This window comes from Ptychodera flava, chromosome 4, assembly GCF_041260155.1.
Source record: "Ptychodera flava strain L36383 chromosome 4, AS_Pfla_20210202, whole genome shotgun sequence".
NCBI lineage: Eukaryota > Metazoa > Hemichordata > Enteropneusta > Ptychoderidae > Ptychodera > Ptychodera flava.
Genome location: NC_091931.1, coordinates 10,550,021 through 10,577,697, shown reverse-complemented (window position 1 = coordinate 10,577,697; position 27,677 = coordinate 10,550,021). Strand labels below are relative to the sequence as shown.

General features: G+C 38.7%; 2 protein-coding genes across 5 annotated transcripts; both read left to right on the top strand.

The window, feature by feature from the left end:
• Positions 1-1,357: 1,357 nt before the first annotated feature.
• On the top strand, positions 1,358-13,644 carry LOC139130875 (ankyrin-3-like). Of its 3 annotated transcripts, XM_070696682.1 has the most exons (3): positions 1,360-1,461; positions 8,172-8,233; positions 10,732-13,644. In XM_070696682.1, exon 3 carries the CDS (start codon positions 10,876-10,878, stop codon positions 12,304-12,306), a length of 1,431 nt encoding a protein of 476 aa, XP_070552783.1. In that variant the 5' UTR covers positions 1,360-1,461; positions 8,172-8,233; positions 10,732-10,875; the 3' UTR covers positions 12,307-13,644. The 3 variants fall into 3 exon arrangements, with proteins under 3 accessions (XP_070552782.1, XP_070552784.1, XP_070552783.1); XM_070696681.1 differs by lacking the exon at positions 8,172-8,233 and having other exon boundaries at positions 1,358-1,461; XM_070696683.1 differs by lacking the exon at positions 10,732-13,644 and having other exon boundaries at positions 1,358-1,461; positions 4,445-9,540.
• Positions 13,645-14,384: 740 nt separating this feature from the next.
• LOC139130874 (putative ankyrin repeat protein RF_0381) lies at positions 14,385-17,233 on the top strand. 2 transcript variants are annotated; one of them, XM_070696680.1, is made up of 2 exons: positions 14,385-14,747; positions 15,252-17,233. In XM_070696680.1, the coding sequence occupies exon 2, from the start codon at positions 15,309-15,311 to the stop codon at positions 16,743-16,745; it is 1,437 nt and encodes a 478-aa protein (XP_070552781.1). In that variant the 5' UTR covers positions 14,385-14,747; positions 15,252-15,308; the 3' UTR covers positions 16,746-17,233. The 2 variants fall into 2 exon arrangements, with proteins under 2 accessions (XP_070552781.1, XP_070552780.1); XM_070696679.1 differs by lacking the exon at positions 14,385-14,747 and adding an exon at positions 15,001-15,116.
• Positions 17,234-27,677: the final 10,444 nt, after the last annotated feature.

Below are 27,677 nucleotides of genomic sequence, written 5' to 3'. Positions count from 1 at the left end.
AGTTTAAAGTATGGACATATCATCATCATTCTTCTGCCTATCAGATTTACAACCACATCCAAATATTTGCGATTTGTTTCTTTGCATATCAGTAGTCCGATCTAGTGATCTCTACCAAGAAGAAATTAAGCAAAGAGCACATCGCTGCATCATTGTTAATAGATACCGGTACCTACATGTAGGCTTAGAAACAATGCAAATATTTTGCTCTTTTGTAGAACTATATCTTGTAAGTATTGCTGTCATGAGTTTTTCAACAAAAACCTCCTAGTCATGGAGTCTTGATTTTCCAAATCAAAAGCACACAAAATTATGACTGCAGGTCATCAACCCATGTTTCATTACACAGCTATAGACAACCTCTGAAAGATTTTAACCCATTCCATGTCCCTTCACACTGTCATGATCCAAAGGAAATATTTATCTACAGAGTTGTTTTTGACAAGAAACCATTACAATAATGTCAGTTTGCCATTGAAATAACAATAAAATGGTACATACAAACATGCATTTATGTTGACATACACATTGTCTGTTCGATCTGTAAGTAAGATTTATACTTACTGAATGTCATACCTGTTATTATAAGCAACTGACAGACTTGGAAAATTTGTCCATGTTTTGCACAGCCCCCCCCCCCCCCCCCCCAACAATATTAACCAAAATTTTCAGAGTACTCCGTCTGTTGGCAAAATTTTTGAGCAGTTTTGCAGTTCTGATACAGACCCTCAGAAAAAGGATCTTACAGTTAAGAGAGACTGCGGAGGCAGTAGTTTATGACCACATATTTACTGTGCAATGTTTAATACAGCTGTAACTTTGTGAGGCTCTGTACTATATGTATAACACTGTGAATTTGGCATAAATACTGATCATCATTCAGGATTCCAGTGTAGTAGCCTGGGGTATTCTTGTATAGTATAAAATAATGACAGAAATATCATACTTTGATCGTTGATATTCATAATCGAAAATTTATTGATAACAATTTGTTACACTTTTGTTATAACTAATAATGTCTTGTGACCTATAAACAATGAAATAGTCATGATTATAGGACACGGGAAAGTTTTCCATCAAATAACTTGACTGATTGGTTGGTTGTTTGGTTGGTCAGTTAGTCAAGTGTAGGGTCATGAGCGTTATTACTTAAAAGGCAATACCAGGTCAGATTTAATAAACTGGCATCTATATACAATATGATTTGCTAGCAAAAGTGGGACTTTTCCCTGTTAATATAGTGAAGGCAGTTGGCCAACAGAAATACGCATATAAGTACAAAGGATACTGCCCTCTAAGCCATTCATAATTTGTCCTTGTTTGAGTTTACTATGCTACAACCTAGGCGGCCCTTGCCAGGCATTGTGGGGCGGAAATGGACGAAGAAAGTACATACCCCACGTTCCAAGGGAAATATTTTGATGCAGAGCAGACAGTTCACTTTTTTTCAAGCTGACTCAGGTTTGTTTATTCTTTGTTTGACGCATTTTATCGGTCGATAATTTCACTTCGATTGCAAGATGCTCTGTATCCCACTATCAACGAAAACGAGCTCGATCCGAACTCCCGGTACAGCCCTTGCCTTGCACGTACGTTTGAACATGTAACACCGTAAAACGTACACTAAATTTGCGTATCGTATAGGGCTTCGATCCTCGCCTGACATTTACCGAGTTATTGTATGATGTAAACTTTGCCTTCAACACATATTATGCTAATCGCAGAGTTTATTTTGACGTGTAGATACGACAGGAACTTGAGGTACATACACTGCACTTGGCGCGTGCCACTCAATCATGTGAAAAGACTCTTGCAAGCAACATTTGTGTCAAATGTTAGGAAAATAGGTCGCATGTGTTTCATTTGCAGATCGGAATGCAACGAGGGTATCCTTGCATTGCGTAGTGTTGCCTAACATATTCATAACCCTGTCGATGGAATAGTCGCACAATTCATTCTCTCGGAGGTCGTAATAATCACAGATGAATGAATGAATGAATGAATGAACAAATAAAAAATAAATGGGACTGAAGAAAACTGTTCACTGTTTCAACTTTAATCAGGAGAAACAAGGGTTAACTGTAACATTAATCATATAACCTCCATGCACTAACTGCTCAGTTTACAGCGTGTCTTGCATCATAAGTTTATAGAGGAGATTATTGCTCTATATGTTTTTATGTGTTTGCAATAATAACCTGTGAGATCAGTTTTGGTCCATTTGTACACATGCTTGAATGTTTGTCTGTCTGTATTACTCGATTCATTGTAAAGACTTGTCACTCATATGATATATTACTTTATTCATTGATGACACAGATCAATTTAAATGAAGATATATATTTTATTTGAAATATTTTAGGAATAAATTAGTGATCATATTTTATGATGCCATTTAAAAGACAAATTATTACATATTTAGAAAAACAGGGTCCATGAGTCAACATCAATCTGTAACTTGCTTTGCGTAGGTTGTTAATCTGATACACTTTCAGCTAGAAAGACACAATGGGCAATGCAGTGATATGAAAACTACCTATCAGTGATTTCAAGATGAACAAGAAAGTATGGTTGACATTTTACTTTTAACCACTGCAAGTATCCCCTCAAAGCCTATCACTTTGCCATCAGCCCAGTCAGTGCAAAGTGGTATTAAACACAAGCTACCAGTTTATCTATTTTCACCTACTTTAATTGGTACAGTGTGTTGTAGCAGGTTCTGTCAGTAAAATCATGTTTACAGTACATGTGTGTTTTCAGGGGTTTTCAAATGCTCATATTTTTGTCCCCATGCAACATCTGTAACATGTTTTTATTCTTGCAACTGAAGCTGATGATAACATATAAACTTGGCAGGATAAGGGTGAAAGAAAGAATTTTGACACTATTTCCATAATTTTTTCGGTCAAACAAGAACATTTTCATCTTCTTTTCCCAAAAGTTTGTTGAAATGCAAAGTATAAACCATGCAGATATAAAACACTATTTACTGTGTGCAGTGTTATTGATTAAAATTCAGATTGAAATTAATTTGTCAACAGGAACATTAGATTAGCCCTTACACATACTGGTATACATACAGACTCTGTTAAAGCAAGTTCAAACCTAGGTATTTTGACATTCTTTCATAGTAGAACTAATAGCCATTAACAAGATAGAACAAAAACAGAGGAAATATATCAAAACATACAGCAAATGCCAGAGGAAAAAAATCATTCCGTGGATATTTTTTGGTGTTCAAAGCTACAGAAGCGGCAAGTGAATTTTTGAAATTTATTATAAGAATCAGCAGAATCTCCCACTATTTATGTTGTTATCGATGACTTGGTCTCTAGGATTTAACAGACTGTCCACAATAATAGAGGCATTATATATACAGGCAGTGTTGACAGAACAAATTCTCAGCTTTTCCACATGCTCCCAGAAGAGAACAAAAAAATGTCAAAATAGGCACAACAAAAATGCCCATAGAGTAAAACAATTGCATTATCGTCACGTCCAACATATGCTTCCCATGTTTTAGCCTCCTATGATAGCATTGAAATAATGGCAATGCGAAAGTGTATATTTGCCACATTTAAAAAAATTCAAATTGGCTTAAAAAGAAGTGGCTATTCCAAGAAACAATGTAATTATTCTTCCTTGCCAAATGGCTTTTTAATATTTCAGAACTGTTTAAAGTGCAATTCTAACACACTCGCCATAATCCTTAAATGGAGATCCAACCTTATTATTAAAAACAATATGATTGGGTCAAAGGTCAGTGGTACCAGGGTTAAACCATAGACCTTAGAGATGATATATGGGCTAAACTTTCTTCTAAAACATATATAATTACATATAGCGGTAACAATTATCACAATGGCCATGATTTCTTGAGAGCTTATCATTTTCAAGTGATAGAGAATTCTTCAAGCCCACAAACATCATGACATTCAAATTTCTTTTATTGTGCTAAGACTTTATTCATCAAGTACCATTACATATGTGAAAGCATGTATTTGAAGAAACTTTCCTACCAGAGCTGTTTTGTCCACATACAGGTGTATATTTACTCAGTGCAGATTGTAATTAATGGTTAATATTTAACAATGTGCATGCTGCAAAGATGGATAAAGTACAGTTTTTCACTCACAAACTGACATGCGGTTGCATCAAAAGTACAGCTGCCGGAGATCAAACATCTGCTGAGGTCATAGTGTGAGTGTGTTTTGATTGCAAGATACCATACAGTAGCCAGATGCAGCTGTTTCTGTGTCTAGGCAAAAATGAACTTATTCCGTTGAACTCTGACCTCCTGGTGACCTAATGACGTCAAGCAGTGATTTGCCGCCGAGTGTGAACAGAGTGCCAAGGGCTTAAACACTAACTACTGTACATCTTGTACAAGAGACCTGGAAGATGAGCAGATGATATTGAGACAAATTTTGCATTCTTCCTACAGGCATTAGGAAGATATATGAAGATGCTGCTTTGGAGTTTTGACATATCCCGAGCCGTGTCTGTCACAAACTGCCTCAAAACATTCTTCAAAACTCAGCTGTAATTTCATATGATATAGGCTGAGCATTCTGTGCTGAAAATAAAAATCACTGTGACACGTAATGGCAAAAAACCCAGAAATCATCGAACTGATCAGTGATGGAGTCCCAACAAGCAAAGTTGCTGCCAGGATATCTGAGGGGATAGATATCCATGCTTCTGGAAATATGGGCTTGACAGCTCTCCATCACGCAGCACATAAGAATAACCTGGAGTGTGTTAAACTGCTACTGTCCAATGGCGGAGACCCAAATATCCCGGATAACTGTGGCTACACTCCGGTGCACATCGCCGCCAAGTATGGACACGAAGAATCTCTGAAGGAACTGTGTGCCCATGGAGCTGACATTCATGTTAAGGATGAGATAGGCTTCACACCTTTGCACTTGGCATTGCTGGATGGGAAAAGTCAGTGTGCGGCTTTCTTGCTGAGGAAAGGAGCTAACCCAAACATGTACTACAAATACATGGGTTATGAGATCCACACAGTTAACCCTGAAAGCCCCGAGTGCTTGGAGCTCCTGCTCCAGTATGGTGCCGATCCAAATGTGAGAAACGCTAGAGGACTGACTGCATTACATGTCTCATGCCAGGAGGGGAATGACCGCTTTGTGCAGCTACTTTTGCTGTATTCAGCCGACCTGAACGCCAAGTCACAGAACCCAGCAAAGGGAGACGTAACACCACTTAGATGTGCCGTGATGGAAGACGAGAAGAAAATCGTTGGAATACTGCTTGAAAATGGAGCTGACCCAAACGAGCCAGATTCCAGGTTAAATACCCCACTGCACCATGCGGCCACTCAGGGCAATGTGGAAATGGCTCAGATATTGCTGAGACACAACGCTAACGTCACTGCTCTGAACGAAAGCTTGAATCAGCCTCTACACAAGGCGTGCAGGTTCTCTCACGAGCCAGATATGATACGCATTTTGCTAGAGAACGGAGCTGATCCCAATGCCCTGACAGACTCCGGCGAAACCCCCATGATGTGTGTGATCTGGAAGTATGGCCACATTTCAAAAGAGCACTTGCTAGAGATTGATGCTGAGATGAAGTGGAAAATTGCACTCCTCGTGAACTACGGGGCAAAGGTCAACTTTGTGAATGACCGAGTTGACCCTTACTCTGTAATCTATTCAGATCTCCACAAGGTCGATATACTCAGCGGTAGCATGAATCTTCTAGTGGAGGCTGCGGAGAGAATCGCTATACACGATAGTCTGGCGAATCACCAACCTAACTTTCCAGGCAGTGTCAGAGAACAGCTGGACTTCCTGAAAAGCAATCCGAGGCCTTTGAAGCATTTTGCAAGGTCCTCCATCAGGAAGTATTTAGGAGAAAGATGCCCAGTCATTCTGCCAAAACTACCCTTACCTCAATCCATCATCAAGTATTTACAATTTCTGTAAGGTTTATTGGACAAATGGACAAAAATAAAATAAAGTTGCAAAACGATTGCACCAAAATAGCGATTACAATGGTCACAAGGAATATAAGAAATATTTCTTTTAATAACCTTCAGTTGTCACAATATTGTATTCATGTTAAATCAATTGACTATCATGAAACTGAATTACCATCCTCACTTTCTTTGAATTTGGAAATACTGTGGATGGTTGTTTGGGAAATATGACATATTACCTGGTTCATGTTGAATGCAGCATGGTTAACGTTGAGGTAGGAGAAAGTTGGGGGAAGAAAATTGTTAGGCAATCAAACAAATAGGGTTTGATGGAATTAAGAAAGTATTAGGATAAAGATGGCAAGTTCAATTTTACAATGTAAGACAACAATACACAGTTCCAATTGCTGCCACCTAAACGGCATATTTTGAAAATTTGGATGACATATAGATTTGAGATAGATGTGATGTGAAACTTACTTTTTCATAAATTTACTGTGTTCGATAAAGACTAAACTGACCCAAATCAGATGTCAGGATTGATACAAAGGTCACCTCCTCTCTTCTTCATCTTTTGATGTTTATCAGTGAGGAAAACAAATGTGAAAAATAAACACACACAAGAAAAGGCAAAGACCAAGCACAGTTCTCCAGTGACTTTGAAAGACCAACTTTATCAGTCCATGTGAGTTTTACCAGTTTGGTGAACACTGTGAGAAGAATTGACTTCATGATTTGTTTTATACACCTTAACTTAAAAAAAAATAATCAGAGAGACTGCATTCTTGTCAAGTTAACACAACTAATATACTATCTTACAGTTCACTTTTTCTACTGAAAATATTTTCCTGCATTCTGTAGAGAAATGAAAATTGATAGAATTCAGTGAAATCTCAACTTGCTGATCAGGAACCTCTGATATATATGATTATGAACTTGAAAAAATATCAAAGGAAATGAACAAGTGAGTCTTGCTATTTACAATTTCGTCACATAATATCAAAATGTTCACTTTTGCACGCACCTTTGAAAATGAATATCAGAAAGCTACATGGTAATATACCTGTTGCTATTGCGCTGTGCTTGAGCGGCCAATCAGCAAAGGTGACACATTTTTGCCAAAGTATTTGTATTCTGCCAAGAGTTTGTGCCGGAACGTTTAAAAATGTTTCATCATAAATGAACTCTATACCCAAACAATGGTAGGAACAGAAACAATGTAGAATTCATTGTTCATAAGCTGTACCTCATTTAAAAAGTGTGCCAATCTTGACAATTTTTAAAACTTTCTGTATTTGTTCATTGGAAAGATTTCATAGAAACAAGCCAGTGCAATTTTTGTCCATGTGCCAATGCAGATCTGATGTAACTCTTCATGTAAAGTGTTCTGAAATATTTTATTTAAAGTTTGTTGGAGATACATGTAATGGCTGTGTGAACAGTCAGTGTATTTGTTTCATTATAGATGTTATTCGTAACTCATTTCTCAATTAAGTCTAATTGATATCTTTGTCCAACAGAAATGTTGTTTATTTTTGTACTGTTGCAGAGCAGACTAATTTATAGACAAAGTTTTCTAACTACATATACCATATAGAACACAGTCATTTGTGGCTCCAAGTCTACACATACATAGTATGCCCATCATATGTGCATTGTCCACTCTCTACACATAGACTGTCTATAGTCACATATGCTATTTTGCCTTTTTTCTTTACCTTGCTCGACAGCAGCATAACATTTTTGACAAAGTGTTGGGAAATGTAAGGACCTTTGATTTCAAAACCCACAGTAAATTCTTTGCCACCAGTTACAATGTTAGAAATAATAATAGACACAGCTGGGGACTGGCAAAAGGTATGTGTACAAGTACATGTAGCAAGTCCTATTTTGCTGTACTTAGTGGACAGTGGACAGTGGTGGTGTATCCATAGACTTATAGTAGGGTGGCCAAGCCATTTTTTTCTCTTGTTTATACACACAGTTTAAATGGATTTTTAGCAAGAATGGGGTAAAAGAAGAAAAATAAAAAAAAAATTATGCAAATAGCTGTACCCAATCAAAAGTTATGAATTTTTAAAGCAATAGAAATGCCATTTTTTCGCGGACAATTTTCGGCAAATTTTGAAATTATTTCAATGAATGCCGATTCCTTCAAGTTTGGCAACCCATAATTTTTTATTTACTTAACATGGAATCATTAAACTATGTGTCTTGTTCACAGATTTACCCAATATTACGGAAAAATCAAGATTTGACTGATGCACAGTCTTGGATTTTGAAACTGTGAGTGTTGAAAATTGAAAATATTTTGTCTGACTTAGTCAAAATTGCGGCGGCACCGTACCATCGAAAAATGGATGGATTTTTATGTTTTTATGAATTTTGAATTCACATAACTTAAAAACTAGAGCTCACAATACAATGAAATTTTGTCACAATGTTATTTAATAACACTCAATTCTAACAAATCAATTTAAACTGCCAATTGTCTTTTAATGCAGTTCATTTACAGCAATGAAATTGTAAGAAATAGCTGTCATTAACTTCAGCCTCAGGCAGGCTGTCAATGGTGTGTCAGTGTAACTGCCTTCCGCCGCCATCTTGAGTCACACTTTACTGAGGTCTATGAATGAGCACGATTTTGTTTTTATGATTCGTACTTGTGCTCGTGGACAGATTTTCGTCATATTTCACAGAAATGTTGGAATGATGTTTAAAAAGAGCATGCTACAAGTTTTATGGCAAAAATATGTATCTAAATGGGAAAAATCTACACCGAATTTACCGTACTCACTTTACCTCGTGTTTGCTGGCTAAAATTCCCAGAATATAACAAAAACTCACCACTACATGTAAATGGGATGGTCTGCCACTTCCTGGCCAAGTTTCACAGTTCTATGACAGCGTGCACAGGGCCCGAAAGCAGTTCCGTTGCGAAATAGGTATTGACTGGATTCAGAAGTGCGTGCCATGAGCGGCGACCGCTCGAGCGCTGTGGCCGGTCAGTACAAAGTGGCATTTTTGGAGAGGAAAAACACTATTTTTCTATCTTTTTTTCTTCAGTTTTTTAATGAAACCTGCCTCATACATCGATTTTAATTGGAAATATCCATTTTTTCAGTAACCAAGCTACTTATTTTCAGAAAAAATGGCGTTTAAAATTTCACGAAAATCAAATTTCACTTTCAGTGTGCGTGAGTTGCGTATAATGTCGCAACATTTTAGCTTAACTTTGGCCACCCTACTTATAGTCCTTTGCAGTCAAGTGACAAAGACTAATGAAATCAGAAAACTTAAAAATGAGTTCAAAACTGGTGTTAACAGTAACTTTGTACATAGCAGTATATGTATGTATGTGTATTATTTGTCTTCTGTGGAACATTATGTCATTCTGTTGCCAGATCTCACTTTCATTGTTGTCTTAATATCTAGTTTATTGTGATTGTGATGAAGACAAATTGCAATTTTACTGCTGGTAGAATTTTTGTTGGTTTAGACAGTCCTGGTGCAATATGATCTTTCAGTTACCATCCTTTACTTTTATTAGTGTAACAACAAGTTTTTTATAATAAAATGTTAGATTACATACAGATTTTGGAATTGCTATAATAATTGTCTATTTTCTTGTCCTGTAAGCTTTTCATTTTAGTTGTTTGAGACAACTCCTCCATCCCTGTTCAGCATTTTAACAAAAGTCAAACGAAGCAGAGGTGGAAAAATGGTCATTGTGGCAGCGTACAAAGAGCAACCCCCCCCCCCCCCCCCGGCCCCCTAGGCTATTGATCAATAGTAAGATGATCAAAGAGGCCTAAGGACTCTTCAGCTTTGTCCTAAATTTACAATATCCAACTGCACTTGCAGGGATCAAACTAGATTACATACTCTCCACAGTACATTTGTTTCTTCTAGTTCTGGAAGTCCCTTTTTCCCTTCACATATTATATTATTATACAACAGCTGTCAAACAGATAAACTTCCTTTCCTGTATCAAAGATTTCCGAATGGGTATCCATGATATTTAGTATTAATGGAAACCTTATTCCTCAGTCACTCAGTTCTTAGGCAATGTATTCTACAGATGAGCATTGTGGCAAGTACACATAACACACACAGCTGCCTTTTTACCCTCGGTATACCGGTAGCTGAAGAATATGTTCAGCGAAGCCTGTAAAAAGTTACCGGTGCTTGTAGAGGTTTAAAAGTTAATCAACATTCAGGTAGATCTTGTTGCTTCATCTATATTCTAAACATATCAGACACTTGTTTAACGAATTAAAAAATATTCCCAGTCATATTAAGATGATTATCGCATACCAGTTTGATTATTATGCCTGAAACCATGCAGAATCAAAGGGAAATTGATTAGCTGATCATTTTTACGAGACGTCTCAACATCAGTGTTTGACATACCTATACTCTATGTCATGAACAGATGGATTTCACATTTCAAGATTGTCCTGTTGCACATCTATGTACCTAGCAAATACTTACAATTTACTCCTCAACAGTTTTACGAGTTTTGAGCTTTATGCAAGCTTACACCTGTGAATCTTCATGTAATGTTATTGTTTGACAGTGAGTAAAAGTTGACGTTAATGACCCAGCATGCAAGAATGTCCTGAAGTGCAGTAATTTATAAAGAAGGTATATTGGATGGCAAAACAAAGTCCGCAAACATTTCATGTACACATCCCTCCATATGGAAAGCAGTGCAGTACATGTCGCACATGAGGCTTTCATTGCCATCTTAACAATTGAACACCGTTTTCGTATTTCTACAGGAAAACTGCCCGATAAGAATGATCGGAAGATCATAAATTGACCAGTGGCTTCAAACATTTGAGGATGTTCCAACTTTGGCCATTGTCAGACCAAAATCTTCACTGCCTTACAGTGTGCTGAGTGTGTGTTTCTAAACAATCACCATGGGTGACATCACTGAAGTCCAGGTGTCGTCAGAACAACAGAGTGATGCTGAAGATGAAGCCTTCACTGCCGTTGACTTGATCCCATTTATCACAAGTGATGACAGCATTACAGATGAGGCGTTTGAGGAGTTGGTGAAGAGAGTGCATGGGTTTGTCGACGGATATGACAAGAATCACCAGAGGCCATTGCACCACGCTGCACAGATGAACAAATATTCATTTGTGAAAATTCTTCTGAAATACGGTGCAGACCCTTCTCTGCAAGACTTGGGCGGAATCACTGCCTTGCACTATGCAACAAAAAACAACAACATTGATATGGTCCGCAGTCTTTTGGAAAGAGGGGCCATTGTAAACGTGGACAACAACATCGGTTTTCCACCGTTGCACTTTGCTGTGCGGGACGGCTATTTGGAGTGTATGCGCGCATTACTTGAACACGGTGCCAACCCTAACAAACGCTATGTAATGTTCAACACCTCCTTTCATGAAATTCACTGTGTGCAGAATGACAGTGCGGAAAGTTTGGAACTGTTGTTAAAGTTCGGCGCCAACACAGAGGCACGCGATGCCAAGGGATTGACTGCTTTACACCATGCTTGCCAAGGTGGACTCTATCAATTTGTCAAGGTATTGCTTGAGTATGGTGCCAATGTCAACTCTGAAACGCCTCCCCTGCCAGGATATCGTGGTAGATTCACCGTTCTACGGTACGCAGTGATGAGCGGCGACAGTGAGATTTGTCGCTTGCTGCTTGGATATGGTGCAGACCCAGACATCTGTGATATGAAAAACGTAGCTCCAATTCATGTGGCCACACAGCAAGGCTACACAGACATAGTCCAGTATCTGTTGGAGTACGGTGCTGACGTGATGTTGAAAAACAACACCGGGAAGCAACCGCTGCACCGAGCGTGCATCTCCGGAGGTGACACACGAATGTTGCTGTTGTTGCTGCAGTATGGGGCAGATCCAAACATCGTCACTGATGTCGGAGAAGTCCCAATCCATGGATTGATGTGGAAGTACTGCCGTACACCGACCGACGAGGCTGATACAAATGATGCGGAGCTCAAGGAGAAGCTGCTGATATTACTGAACCACGGTGCTCACTTCAACCTTCGCAATGATCGTAGCGACCCTTATAGCATCACCAACAATCTGCGAAATCTAGAGAAACTCCCGCAAAGTTTGAGGCTGATTTTGGAAGCTGCGGACTCTGTGGACATCTACGGCAATGCCGGCACAACTCCAGCGATGATAGACAATGAACTAAAGAGAAAACTGATTGAAATGACAACAAACCCACAGTCACTAAAACACCAAACCAGAAAATGTATTCGAGGTCTACTGGGACAAAATATTTGTGACAAGATTGATGCACTTCCTTTGCCTCAATCCTTGAATAATTACATCTTATTTCAGTAGTTCAGAAAATAATTATGTCCAATATTTTTTTTAAATTTTTTTATAATCTTCAAATTAAGAGATATCAGAAAATTTATGAATCTTGTAGAAATTTTATGCAGTCAGTAACCAATACATTAAAGGGAAAGCTTCTACTAGGGCATTAAGTTTTAAAATTTGGAGAATTTTATATAGAAACACATGTACTACACAGAGACGGTATTTTGAACCAATAAAACTAAAACAAGGCCAGTATGCTCTGATAATCTGTAGAATTGGTCATAAATGAAGCCCTGTCAATGTTGATCACATCTTCACTTGTATCATATGAACGTTACTGATTGCACACAAACTGCAATATTGCACTGGTTATATTGGACTGATAATATATACAGGTCACTGAGGTCAGTGAGTTCAATGACTCTTTGGACAAATTGCTGATTAAGATAATGTTTTTGTTTTTTGATAAGAAATATCAGTTCACCTTCAGCTCAAGCGATTAAACAAAACATTTTGAGTTTATTGAATTTATTAATAACAGTGAGCCCAACCTACATGTATCCATGGAGCAGAAATCATTGATCAAGGATCCCTAGTTTCTGAGTCATTCTTCAAGTGTAACTACTTTAAGTAATGGATATCAATACAGTCTTGGCAATATACTGAAAAATATTCAATAAGGTATTATCAGATTTCACAATACAGGAGGCTCTTTCCACAGATATAAAAAATATTTATTCTTAGATCGTTTCAAATTATTGTCACAAAAAATTTGCATGTTTAAAAGTAAATCCAACTTTGGATGGTAAACTCGTTCTTGTGAACAAAATGCCATATTTTATCTTCCTTACTGCCACTTAAAACATTTCATTTATTTCATATTTATTGTATTTACCATATTTAAGTGCAAAATCATCTTGCCTAGAACACAGCTTTTTTGAGAAGACAGTAAACGGTAAATCATTTGAAATGAGTTACATGATTGAATTGTACTAAAGCTTTAAAGTTTAGAAATGTACAGAAATAACTTGTATTTATTTAAAAGCATAGTTTATGATTTATACTTTTTATCAGTTTATAGACAACTAGGTGTGTCAAACTGAAACCAAATATTGAGAAGAGAAAGATACGTGGAGTACTCAGAGAATCAATTCACTCTGGCTTACTGACAGTATTTTTACAAAGCTTTCCGATAGCAGGGAACACTGTGCAGATCTTTGATACATCTTTGCTTGAACTGAACATCCCTTGATAAATAGGTGAGGAGAAAGCATGCAACATAAGATAGGACAAGAAAACATGAATATTGACATTTCTACTCTTGTGTTTTTGGGAAAATAAAATCACATTATCAAAACATTATGCAAATTTCAATAATTTCTTTCTTTTGTAAGGTTCTGAGAGGAATCTACACGTTCTGTGTGATCATAGTAACCTTTTATTGGTTTTTATACACTTATCATACCACATACTTTTGGTAAAACTTACTATGTTGATTTTGTTTCTACCGCGGAGGGCGCACTATAAAGTACTCCGGCTGTTTCACCTCTCAGTACAGTAGATGTTCAAGAATAGGTAGAATACTTATGCGACTATTTCAAATGTAATTCATAAAAACGTTCAGCGATTTTTTCCTAGTGCAGAACAGAAGGGAAACTTCCCTGATGAAATAATGACTTTATTAAATAATATGATACGCCAAGTGAATATCTCTCTCTCTCTCTCTCTCTCTCTCTCTCTCTCTCTCTCTCTCTCTTGTGTCAAAGGGTGGACCGTTAGACTATGATAGGGGTAGTCATAGAACACCTACATTACATTTTTTCGGGTTCCAATTCCAAGACACGAAAAATTTTAGTTTTTATTCGAGTTAGCACAGATTGCATGCTCATACGGAATTATACTCTTTTTTTCGGCTGACAGGTTGAGTCAATAGGTTTTTTTAATAACAGCAAGGCTGCGCATATTTGGCTGTTGTCGTTCGCCAGATATTTTCCGCATTTTACATCCCACCAATACCCGAGGGTTGATCCCTATAACCGGACTTGTAATCGCGCCACCCTCCTAACCTTTGGACTCTCGTGGCTTATCTTTGTTATCGTTGTAAACAATGCAGCTACTAGCACCGGTAATTACACCGTATGTCGAACACATGGCATGCGATATTGAACCGTTATCTTCATTCTCAGTTTGCTCAGTTAAGTTAACGGTACAACCGTTACTTTGTAAATCCGGAAGTTATGGGCAGTTGCAGTTGACACGGTCATCGTATGAACAGCCTGTCTTTTCTCTGGTTGGTCAGAGGATCCTGTCTATATTAGTGAGAATAGCCATATGACACGGCTCAGCCGCTCTGTGAACAGAAGAAGTCGACTGTCTGTGCTTGAAGTTGAAGAAGCATCAATCATTCGGTTTATTGTTTCGTCACGGTTTTTTGGAGGGACCGTGTTTTCATATACATAAAGGTGCGCAGTCGTATCGTAACCCACGATAATATCGTCTTTCAAATAAGACTATACAATTTTTCGTAGGTCTAATGGCTAAATATATTTGCCAACTGGTGTTTGAAGATGAGCATTTAACTACGCTTGCAATCTAGGTTAAACGTTATTCCATATTTAGTTGATTAATGTAAGTTGTGTTACTAGTAAAGCTTACGTAATCGTAAATTCTTACGGCGCAATCGGTGTTAGCGGGTCGTGTGGTGGACATAAAGCGTGCGTCCGCTGTAACGTAGCCTTTCACGTTCCGCGAATACTTGGAAATACTTGGATTCGGAGCTACAGAAAGTATCCCCCACATCACCTGAATTCCGCTCTGCGGCATCGGATATGGTCTGGCATAAGCTTATACCACGGTCCCTTTTGTGGAGGGACCGTGCTTATACTGTATAACTGGTTCATACAAGGCCGTTCTGTCGACCTTCTGCCATGACCTTGAGATTTATTTCACTTTTATTGCCTTCACAGGAACCAGCCGTGCCAGGCAGTGGCTTACTTCTCCCGATCATTGTACTACGTCACATCATGGCAGACAAAACTGACAGCCAGGTCAAGACTGGACAATTTCTGCGGAGTGACACTGAAGGAAAACCTAAAACAGCAACAGATATGCTTTCGTTCGTCGAGAAAGACATTTCCGAAGCGGAGTGCGAGGAGATGATCAAGGTGTTCAAAGGAGATGTCAATGAACCAGGTGGAGAAAAAAACAAAACAATATTGCACCATGCGGTTGAACGCAACAGGAAAGCCCAGGTCAAGGTACTCGTGAAGCATGGCGCCGACACAACACTGCAGGATAGTACAGGGAGCACCGTTTTACACCATGCCACGAAAAATAATAACTCTGAAATGTTACGTTTTCTTTTAGACAGCGGAGCGGACCTGAATATTGACGATAAAATGGGTTTCCCACCCCTTCATATTGCGGTACAGAAAGGCTACGTGGAGTGCATGAGAGCCTTGCTTGAGCACGGGGGCGATCCAAACAGACGGTACGAAATGTTCAACACGGCATTCCATGAAATTCACTGTGTGCCATATGGCAGCTTGGAAAGTTTAGAACTCCTACTGAAGTTCGGAGCGGACCCCAAGGCCCGCGACGCAAACGGATTGACGGCGCTTCATTCTGCATGCCAGAGTCGAGCTTACCCGTTCGTTGAAAAGCTGATCGATCACGGGGCCGACGTCAACGCGGAAACCCCGCCCAAGGCCGGAAACCGCGGCAAATACTCGGTACTCCGATACGCCGTGAATGCGGGCGACGCTGATATCTGCAAGCTCCTGCTGGAACGCGGTGCAGATCCGAACGTCCGTGATCTGCAAAACGTCGCCCCTCTCCACGTCGCAGCGCAGCAGAAACATGTCGTAGAGATCGTCCAGTGCTTGTTAGATCACAAGGCAGATGTAACGGCGAAGAACAACATCGGGCAGCAACCGTTACACCTGGCGTGTACTTCAGGAGCCGATGTCAGGATTTTACGACTTCTTCTGCAGCATGGAGCTGACCCGAACACCGTTACCAAGGCAGGTGAAGTCCCCATGCACGGACTCATGTGGAAGTACCGACATACTTCAGTCGACGAGGTCGATACGAATGATGCCGAACTGAAGGATAAGATTTTGACACTTTTGAAACACGGCGCTCATTTCAACCTCCGTCATGACCGCAGTGACCCGTTCAGCCTCGTCAAGAATCTCCGTACTTTGGAAAAGCTGCCGAAAAGTTTACAACTGGTGTTGGAGGCGGCGGACTCAGTCGACATCCACTGCGACACGGAGACGACACCGCCCGTGACTGACGACAGTTTGAAGAGAAAGCTGTCGGAAATGAGTAACATCCCACAACCACTGAAACATCAGTCGAGAAAATGTATCCGCAGTTTACTGGGACATCAAATTCATGACAAAATAGAGACACTGCCCTTGCCACAGTATTTGAACGATTACATATTTTTTCAGTAGAAGCAAAGACAGAACTGTCTGTGAGTAAAGTCACAGATATTTAAAAGAGCATCAAAAGCAAAGAGCCAGTGAAAAAGTGATGTGGATCGTCCACATTATCTTTCAGATTGTCATGATGAAAGGTACAGTGCAACATCCGATCACTTTACGCCATTCATACCTCTGTGTGCTACCTCTTTGGCCAATTTAATCATTTCTGATTATGAATCATTCTGAACATGCATGGAATTGTCACAGAATGCCATACTATTAACAAGACTGGCAAAAAGTTCGTAATATTTTCCATCACAAGGACTTTGTTGCATGGTAGATTGGCGCACGATGTATTAGGCAGACAAGATGATAAAGAAAAAGAAGTGACCAGGTGGTTTTGTTTGTTTTGTTTTGTTTTTTTCGAAAACCAGATGTGTTGAAACTGAGCCTAATTGAAATTACAAAATGCTGTAAATCATCTTTCGTTTCACATAAATACAACGTACCAACATGAACTTTTCTTGGTCCTGTTTCGGTTTGTTTCGGGTTTGGTTTTGTTCTGATCAACTGTCTGCCGTCATGTTGAAAATTAAATGAAGTGAGAGATGGGCACAACAGTTCACTGCAACTTTCAAAAAGTCAACTCTGCAGCTGCTTCATGGAAGTCAGGACGACGGCGACAAACTCAGCAATTAGCTTGCCAGGTTCGCGACGATTTGATTTCATGAATTGGGAATTTTCACCAAATTATTATGTGTCAATAACGGGATTTTCAAGTAGATTTGTTGTCCTTGTGACGACACTGGCGCTATCATTCATTTCAATGAAGACAACACCGGTACAGACGCTATAACAGGAGCACATGTACTTAATTGTTCGTCTTGGCAATATAATTGGTTTTATTGGTAATTGAATCGGAAGACGAATACAGAAAGCTTGGGACATAGACTGGTTCGTGCGCTCCCGGAAATTTCTTGAAAAATTCGCCGCCGGATTTTTGGAAAATGATGGGTCATGATATCGTAAAAATGATTCCTGAAAGATGGTGGTATTGACCAAAAATTGTCCTTCAGTGAAAATTGCTGAAAAAGTCCTTGAAAACCCTTGAATTGTAAGTGATTTTGAGTGTATAGAACACACTTTCAAACGGACACTTTTCAAGTAAAACCTAACTTGTTGGTTTTTGTACGGAAAACATCTGGCGAACCTGGTATGGTGCCTTCAATCACGCTTTTCTCCCCTCTTTCGGGAATTCCGTTTACTCAATGGCACAATCGAAACAAAAACAGTTTTGTACTCCAATATCATTTACTCGGGTTTAGGATCATTAACCTAAACGAGGAGATTATCATCGATCTCACAAATGATACGTCCCGATGCCATGTCCGGCAAAACTTACTATCCCCAGCAGTCACACATGCTGTGGCATCCTTTGATCATGGGATCCTAAACCGATGGAAGGGTTGGAAGCGATCGGAGTATGAGTATTGCATCTGGCAGCATGCACACTTTTAAAGCGAACTTCTAAAACATTTCATCGACCCACTTTAGACGTTGAACATGTTGGAAAATTAAATTAGTGGCCTGATCAGGAAGAGCAGTGCTTTAGGATCCAAATATGGCGAGGGAATCGTCTTTTACCCTAAAATAAACGAACAAGATCGAAGTAGAAAACGCCTATAGGATATTGCAACTAGGGGGCCGTACAGCCACTATTCTGTGAGAAATTCCACAAGGTAGAGCAATGCGCCACAGAAATCAACGGGTTACAACACTGCATTCGTGTCAACCTTTGAACCTAGAACTGAAGAGATTACCGTGGAATGACCTTTGATGAGTTCTATATCTGTTATGCATCTATGTTATCAAAGTCAGTAATCTGTAAGCCAATTTAATAAATAATCAATTAAGCAAAATGTGGCGGGAAATCAACACCTGGAAACCCTTGTAAAATATAATTAAAATCATCGCTACGCTCGTATTCTTCCACATATGCCAGGCATCATGACATGCCGCAAGTTGCACACGTATATGCAAACCGCGTCGATACCAAAACGCAAATCACTCCACATGTGTTGTCAGTTTGTAATTCACACACAAGCAAAAACATAAAAAAAATATTTCTTATGAATAAAAATTATATACGGCTATTAAGCTTATGTCTCATGTTTACCCTTCACTGCATGGTAAGGAATGGTCTCACTCCACGGAGATAGTCACCAAACTATGAATATTGTTAATGGCAGCTACAGTATCAGTAATTGCCTATTTAATCTTGTTGTTGAGAATGAACTACCAGAAATTCGTTGTTAAAATGCATTTTTATTTCATATTTCCGGAAACTGCATATTGTACAAGAAAAAAAAGGCAAAACGATATTTAGATAAACATTAAAATAAGAAGACGAATATATTCTGAGAAATGTTCCATAAAAGTAGGAAAGACAGAATCTCAAGTGAGAAAAATAGACTATATCTAAGGAATGATTTGTAGTAAGTGTGAAAGACAGAATCTCACAGATTCATTCTTTTACGAAATACTCAGAAGATGAATGTGACCGTAGGGGGCGCTGTCACAGTACAGGGGTACAATCAAATCATACTCCAAGTATAAATGCAGTGATTGTACATGTACCTAAAACAGCGTGACACTTGAACGACATTGAATTCACTTTTGATTATTTGACGCAAATCATGCCATATCATACCTTCATTTCATAGGAAAGTTGATAAACTAGCTAAAGAAGACACTGCATAGGTGTACTCGGCAGATTTGAAAACCTATTCTGATGGTTATCATGCCAATGGCACAATACCAGTATTTACAAATCAAAATCAAGAATGTTAGAAGGAAAATGCGGTCTCTGCTCACTTGCATTGACAAAAGTTTTGGGATGAAACACCAGTACACATCTCTCTGAATATATGATAATACATATAATATATTAACATTGCAAAGTCCCAGTACTCTGGTATGTGGAAATCTTACAAATAGATCATTACTTTGTCATAATTCAACATAATGCTGAATGAATTTAAAGTAAACCTTATTACTTTTACATTATTTCGCATTGGGACTTATCTGCGTAATTTGTTCTAAAGCTATGAAATCAATCAAAAAGTTTTAAAAACTTCCCTGGATGGCTTAATTGTGATTGAAATTGTAAACAAAACTGCTTTTGTAAACGTGTCAAAACCTTTGTCCCTGTTCACCCTGTTTGTGTCATGACACAGCAGTAATTTCCATGACTTCAATTATTTTGACTTCAATGACCTGCTAGAGAGACAAGTCATGGTAAGATACTGCATTTATTAACTGTGTATTGTTTCAGAGTTTAGTGTTGAAAGTCAGCGTCTTGAAAAAATGCAGAACTGAGAGTGCTCAACAAAGCATACTTTGACCAATGCTTGCAGATCAATACCAAGTCATAATGTTTAGTATCTACCAGAATTTACATTATGCTGGTATGCCAATTTTCACTGGGCTGCAGTAAATCGTAGACCTTGTCAATTCTGAGGTTATATTGAAGAGTCATGTTTACATTTACATCCTCTGAGTTCACGGATGGTTTCTATAAACTACCCTATTTCCTTTTATTGACATAAAAAAGAAACAAATCCAGTAACTTTATCCTTTTAACATTATTTGAAGTATGACTCAGACTCATGTCTTTTCACTTTTCATGGAATGTTCTAAATTCTATCTCATGAATTTGATTCATAAGTTATCTACACATTACTGGCTTTGATTTGGTCAGAATGAGAACACAAAAACATTCATCATCTGTTACACTTTGTGTTCCCTTGTCAGATCAGTAAAGTATACTCTCCTAACAGACACAAAAATGGCATACCATGACATTCAAGGCAACTTCAATTGCATCCCTGAATTACCATTCAGTCAATATCAAAATTTGGCAGCTACATGTACCGGTAAATCCATTGTCTTTGTAACACTAAAAAGAGTGTTGTCTTCGCATACAATGTCAATGCTAGAACATTTCATTTACACATTGGAATTAATTTTAGAACTTCGAATGATGATAAAAGTTCTTGATTTTCAGAGCTGCACGTGTAACTTCGGGGTAACTTCCCATTCAAAATCAAGCCACAAAGATGTTATCACACATAATACAAGTCTACCTCAGCAACTTGAATTCTGATAGTCCACAGTGTCATCTCACAGGGTAATATATCAATGATAATATGGTATTGAAATTGCCAATCTATCAACATGTCTATATGGTTCGTGAAAGCAAGTGTTCAGATCTCTTGAACAAGCATTTACATTGTTTGTACTCATGATGCAGTTACCTTGGTAACAACTTCGGACGTTCAATGTTTACCCTGATTTGCACAATTGTCCATCGCTTGTGATTGTTTTATACAAGTACTCTGTTTCCGATGGTACCACATTATTTTATGACTTCTTTGGAACTTTCTCTTGTACTTTTGACATGACCACTTTGGTGGCCTCCTCCACATCTGGTACTATAAAGGTTTGTTGGATGTAAATTCCCGCAATGACGCCAACAGCAAGTCCTGCCGCGAATTTCCTCGGCATGACCATACCAGCTACAAATCCCATCAGACATTCTGGAGTTGCGGCTTTCTCTAGCAGAACCTGCAATCAAAAAGTATTTTTAACACCTGAGAGAGCTTCTTGTCACTCTTTCATGAAATTCAGTAGTCTGTGGCCAGGTGCAATATAACAACTTATTTTACTGGCCTATTTCCTATTTACTGGTCAAATAATGACCGGTAGTACCGTACGATAAACAGCAGTGCACTGGTTTGATCAGAATGTACATTGTTGTTCACTCACAAAAAAGTTGCACAATATACGTCCATATTCCTTATAACTGTATGGCATACTAAACTGTACATCACACTGTCTTGTCATTTGAGACTTTGAGCCAAACTAGTTACCCACTGTGTTTGGCTTTGCTTATGCATGATATAACAAATCACCTTGGAGCTTGCTTACCTATAGTATAGCTAGACCATTGAGGGCACAGATATTCATTACTTTTATTTTGAAAATGAGGGAAGCCACCCTGGATATGTTAGAGTGACATGGCAAAACACTACTTTGATTATGCTGTAGCTGCATCTAGCAAAACCAACATTTGCTATTGAGTGTCACACAGTGCAAAAGTTGACTACAGAATACATATATAGCAGTGAGAACTATGTGAGTTATACACAGAGCATGTTTAGGGATAGAACCTGGATCAGTGGATGGTAAGCTTATTATTTGTTCATTTGCTTCATTCATGAATGTACCATGGCCCTAACACATAGTTACTTGTTGGTTGCAACTCTGCACCTAGGCATGTGTATTCAGCATATGCATGTTAAACCATGGCGGTACCATGATCAAACCATGAACCCAATAGGTAAGTGGTCAAACCATGGAGCTAGAAACGTAAGCTCCATGGTCAAACCAACATACACATGACATTGATAGGGCTGCGTGTTGTTACCAGCTAGCTGTAGGAGATCGATAACACAACACAAAACCTAGCTGCAGTACTGTAATGTAGCTCGAGGTTTTGCCTGGGTGTTTGGGTCGGATGGTAAACCCATAATTTACTGGCCAACTCAAACAGCCTGGCAAAATCTCAAGCTACTGTACTGCAGCTACACAAAGCCCTGCCACACATAGCTAACAGAGCCGCAGCGAGGAATGTACACTTCCTTGGTTCCTACACACTTCGCACCAAAACCACTTCACACCATACCATCTCGTCCCATACCATTTCGCACCCAAAAAAAACCTCTTCGCCCCAGGAGTCACATCGCCCCAAAACCATTTCGCCCCAGAAACAATGCCCCAAACTATTGCAAACTGGTCAAGCTGAAGATAACTAACCACTGCCATCGAAGTTTTCATCACCTATACATTCCAGGATTAGAGTCTTGAAAGTGTACATATTTCGTGAAAATGATATTGTGCTATTCCACGCGAGGCACCCGAGTTGTAGCATTTAGTAGTTTGCGTTTGTCTTTTTTCTAATTTTACTGTTTGTGGTTTTGTACAAGAATAAATGGTGGTGGAAAAAATGTCCTGACACATTAATGCTTCTAAGTTGCATTTAAAAACAACGCTGTGATACGTCATTGTTTCAGGGCGAGTTGGTAATTTTGTTATGGTACAATACTTGGAGCGAAGTGGTTTTCGTATGAGGTGGTACTTGGGACGAGGCAGTACTTAGGACGAGGTGGTTTTGGTACGAAATGGTTTTGGGACAAAGTTGTGCGGGGCAACCTGGTTTTGGTGTGAAGTGTCTGGACTCCACTTCCTTACGGCCATGGCTCATCGTGCTCCTTGCTACTTCCACACTGACCACAGTCACCTGTGTTCTATTCCGCTCCGCGTCTATGCGCCCCATAGACGTGTGTACATATGCCCGAGAAGAACATTTCTTTTCGGGCATATGTACACATAGCTGCAAAATTGTAGCGCTACGGTGAGACGGTCAGTGAGTTTTGGTTTTTGCACGCGACCTCTCTCACCAGTAGCGAGGTCGCGAAAACCAAAACCCGCCGACCACCTCACGATGCTGAAGTTATTTTCGTATTCGTTTTCGTATTCGTTTTCGTATTCGTATTCGTATTCGTATTGGAGTCACTGACAAATTTTTTTATTTTCAGTCCAAATTTCGTACGTATTATATAAAAGTTATGTCTTTACAGAACTTAAAGTGCTTTTTATATGACAATATATCGATACTTCAATATTTGAGAATGTAAGTTGAAAAAGATCCAATCTTTTTAGGCCCCAGATTGAAAGATATCGTTGCTATAATTAGAGGAGAGATTTTAAAAACAAACGGCCAGTACACAGGCACTCCTTAGCTGGGTAGTCTGTTGAATAGATCGATTTTCGGTTCGATCTATCGATCCCGTAGTCGATATGCGCGCCATTGTAACCAAAATACACACTAGGTTACAGTGGCGGGCATACTGACCACGGGATCGATAGATCGAGCCGAAAATCGATCTATTTAGCAGACTACCAAGCTATTAGCGCCTGTGGGCCAGTAGTAGTCTTTGGAGGAAAGATTTTTTAAACAAACATCATTTTCGTATTCGTATTCGTATTCGTTTTCGTATTAACTTTATCACAACAACCAACTTCGACATTCTGTTGACATCATTAGTATCGATAATGGAAATTTAGCTGACCCGCCCAATTTGACGAGTTGTAAACTTAAAAGGTAATTTTCTTGTTGTAAACTGATATCTCTGAGAAAGTGATCGTCATATTACGACAGTGAATGCAGGGCTCAACGTTAAAGTCGATGACATGCTATATTTAGACTGCTGTCGCAAAGAAAATATCATCTCATATGATGTGGGAAAGCGTCATAAAAGAAAACGAGATGAATAAAATGGTATCATAGGCCTATGTCCCGATCGGTACATTTGTTTCCCTAATAAAGATTAAATTAATGTGTGAGCTGTTGTCAGAGTCTTTATTTGAGTACGGCCCATCTCTTTTTCTTTCCTTGCGTTTGCGTCAACTGTCATTGCCAGAACATGTTGATCAACTTGCGTTATGATAAGATACATCAGAATGCATGGAAATTAATTTGTATCGCGAAATATCGAGAAATACCTGTATTCTATGATAAATAGACTTCAGCTAGTCTAGTAGCTGTCGCAACTGGCTCGATCGGTTTCCGTCATTTGTTACTGTGCGATCCAGTTTCAGTGTTACGCAGTTTGCCCCGCTCTACAACTCCGTTCTGCAGGTCACTCCAAAAACTTTCAGCAGTACTATTTTGGAGGACCAATTAAGCCGCTAGCCGTAGATAGCTACTTTTTTCAACAAAAACTCTGAATAGAAATGCAGCAACTATCAACTTTCGATAGATATTTTGTAGGCAAGAGAACAAAACTCAAACGTATAAGACTTATGCGCATTTAATCCTAGCTGTGATATCGCAGCGGTACTTGTGGCGTGTATCGAACTCGCTCGGGTCATTGAGGTCATCGCCACAGTCCCATCCATGGTCTGTTCTCTACTACCTCCATGGTTCTACATAATTGCAGTCGCTACCCGGCAGATTTGCCATGATATTTCAACAAAGTTGCTTGCTATTTAGATCTAGCTGAAAACAAAAACCTTTATGAAACAGGATAATCCAGTCCAAGCTTGATGAAATCGATGCTTTGATCTGCTTTCCAAAGGACGATTTCCGGAAATGGTCTAGCCGGTCACATGCCACTAACGCAAATATTCATTACGCACGTGAACGCATGAAACATGTTGCAGTTATATGTGGTTAACGCTTGTTTTCCGTTGTCAGCTATATTTTGATGACATTTTATGCTGGGATTATGATTGGTTCATTTGAAATGATTTGACAGCACTAAAACTGCTTCTGATACTTGATTGGATTGTAGTAAAATTTATCATTAAATTCATGGGATATTTTGACAGACCATTCAAGATAACATCAGCAGACACATTGGCAGCGCTGTGCAGAGGAGAGAACGCGCTCAAACCTCTGAGTAACTCCGCTCAACGGCTATGCTTATTCAATGCGTATTTTGGGGTCGTGGCCTTTCAGGACAATGCTCCGTGAACACTGAGCGAATATATGTTGTATTTGATCACGTATACGGTATGGAGAAATGTCTTGAAAAAAATTCAGTCGCAATCTCATAAAATTTTGTCGCCTATGCGACTGAAAATGGTCGCTACTTTGAGCCCTGATTGAATGTAATACATGAATTATCGGTCGGTCCGGTTTATTTATTTATTTATTTATTTATTTATTTATTTGTCATTCATATACAGGCCGATATTTCAGTGTCCAACACTGTTCTTCCAATATCTCCTGTCATGCAAGATGTACAAATCAAAAACCACAACAATTAAGAGAAAATTTACACCAACAGATAAAAATGAAAAGACAACACAATAAAAACAAGAACAAATAACTTACATAAAAGCACCAAAAAACAAACACACACACAAAATCACTCACTCAAACACTCACTCACTCACTCACTCACACTCACACAAAGTTAAAAGTGTACAACCTTAAGCTTATATTTAAAGGTCGCCAAACTAGGAGCCGATCTAACTTGAGTAGGCAGACTATTCCATATGCAAGCACCATAATATGAAAATGCTCGCTTGCCATATTCAGTTTTCACTTTATGAATGTAAATATTGCCGTTACTAGCATGTCTCGTATTGTGACTATGTATGGAATTTGAAAGATTGAACATTTCTGTCAAATAACTTGGCGCACTATTATTAATGACTTTATAGGTTAGAGCCGCTAGTTGGCGCTTCCATCTAATATATGGACTAATCCAACCTAGGCGTTCATACACTGATTCTGTTCTAGTATCCCGTGGAACCTCCAGTATTAGTCGACCGGCTCTTTTGTGGAGGAGTTCAAGTATGTTCAAATACTTCTGATGTGTATTACTCCAAATACTTGCTGCATAGTCAAAATGTGGGAGAACAAGACTGTTAAACAAAACTTTACGTTGATGTACAGGCAAGAAATGTCTGATTCTAGATAGAAAACCCAGCTTTGACGTAATTTTTGCTGCAATTTTTGTAACATGCATGGAAAAATCCAGTTTAGAGTCCAGCCAAATCCCTAAATATTTGAAATCCGTAACCTGTTCAAGAAATCTCCTGCAACTTGAATGTTAAGTGGTGATGATGAATTTAACTTTCTAACCGTACCGAAAACCATTGATTTGGTTTTCTTGGTATTCAAAGTTAACTTATTATTATCGAGCCAGGTCTTTACTTGCATTATTTCATTGGAAAGAACTTGCTGAATTTCAGAGATTGACTTGCTTGAATAAAATATAGCCGTGTCGTCAGCATACATAATTATTTGACACTGGCTGACACAAGAAGAAAGGTCATTAATAAATATAGTAAAAAGTAGGGGACCTAGGATGGATCCCTGCGGGACCCCATAAGAAATATCCATGCTATCGGAAACAGTTGAATTAAGTTGAACAACTTGTGAGCGGTTTGATAGGTAAGCATGAAACCATTCAAGAGCGGAATCCTGGATGCCATACTTGTGCAGTTTGAGGAGGAGCAGTCCATGATCAACCGTATCAAATGCTTTCTTTAAGTCCAGAAAGATTACTCCTGTTAAATTTCCCTTGTCCATGTTACAAAGGAGCTTGTCAGTAACGTGAGTGAGGGTAGTAGCTGTTGAATAGCCTGGTCTAAAACCTGATTGACATTTGTTCAGGATATTATTCATATTAAGATAACTATACAATTGATCATGAACTGCTCTCTCCAAAACTTTCGAAACAACTGGCAGAACTGATATAGGACGATAATTACCCACCTCAGCTCTATCGCCCTCTTTAAACAATGGTACAACCCTAGCTTTTTTCCATTCTGTTGGCACCCTACCCGTCACTAAAGAAAGATTAAAATGTAAGCCAAAGATGATGAAATATGAGGAGCAGCAAACTTAAGTAACCTGGCACTGATAGTATCAATACCAGTAGCCTTAGCAATATGTAACTTTGATAGTTGGTTTTCAACGAAATCAGAACTTATCGGTTGAAATTCAAAGCGACTATTACAATTAATTGTACATTCTGCCATAGGATTGCGAAATTTCATAGCTAATTTAGACCCTATTGTTGTAAATAATATATGTATAATATTGTTTTATGTATATATTGCTCACATCTTTACTCTGAAAGATAAACTACCTATTGTCATTGATTTCTGTTACTTTCTCCCCTGTAGCAGCACGTACAACTTAGTCGTAACTTTCCGCACTCCCTGAGTTTTGTAAAGTATTGCATTGTATTGTTATTATAATTTATTTCAGGTTTACGTAGAGCCATATCAAAATCAAGTAAAATACTTGAAATACAAATTGTAAATGGATATGATCATTCTAAAGTGAGTCCAAAAGGATGACCGGATATAACAATTTTC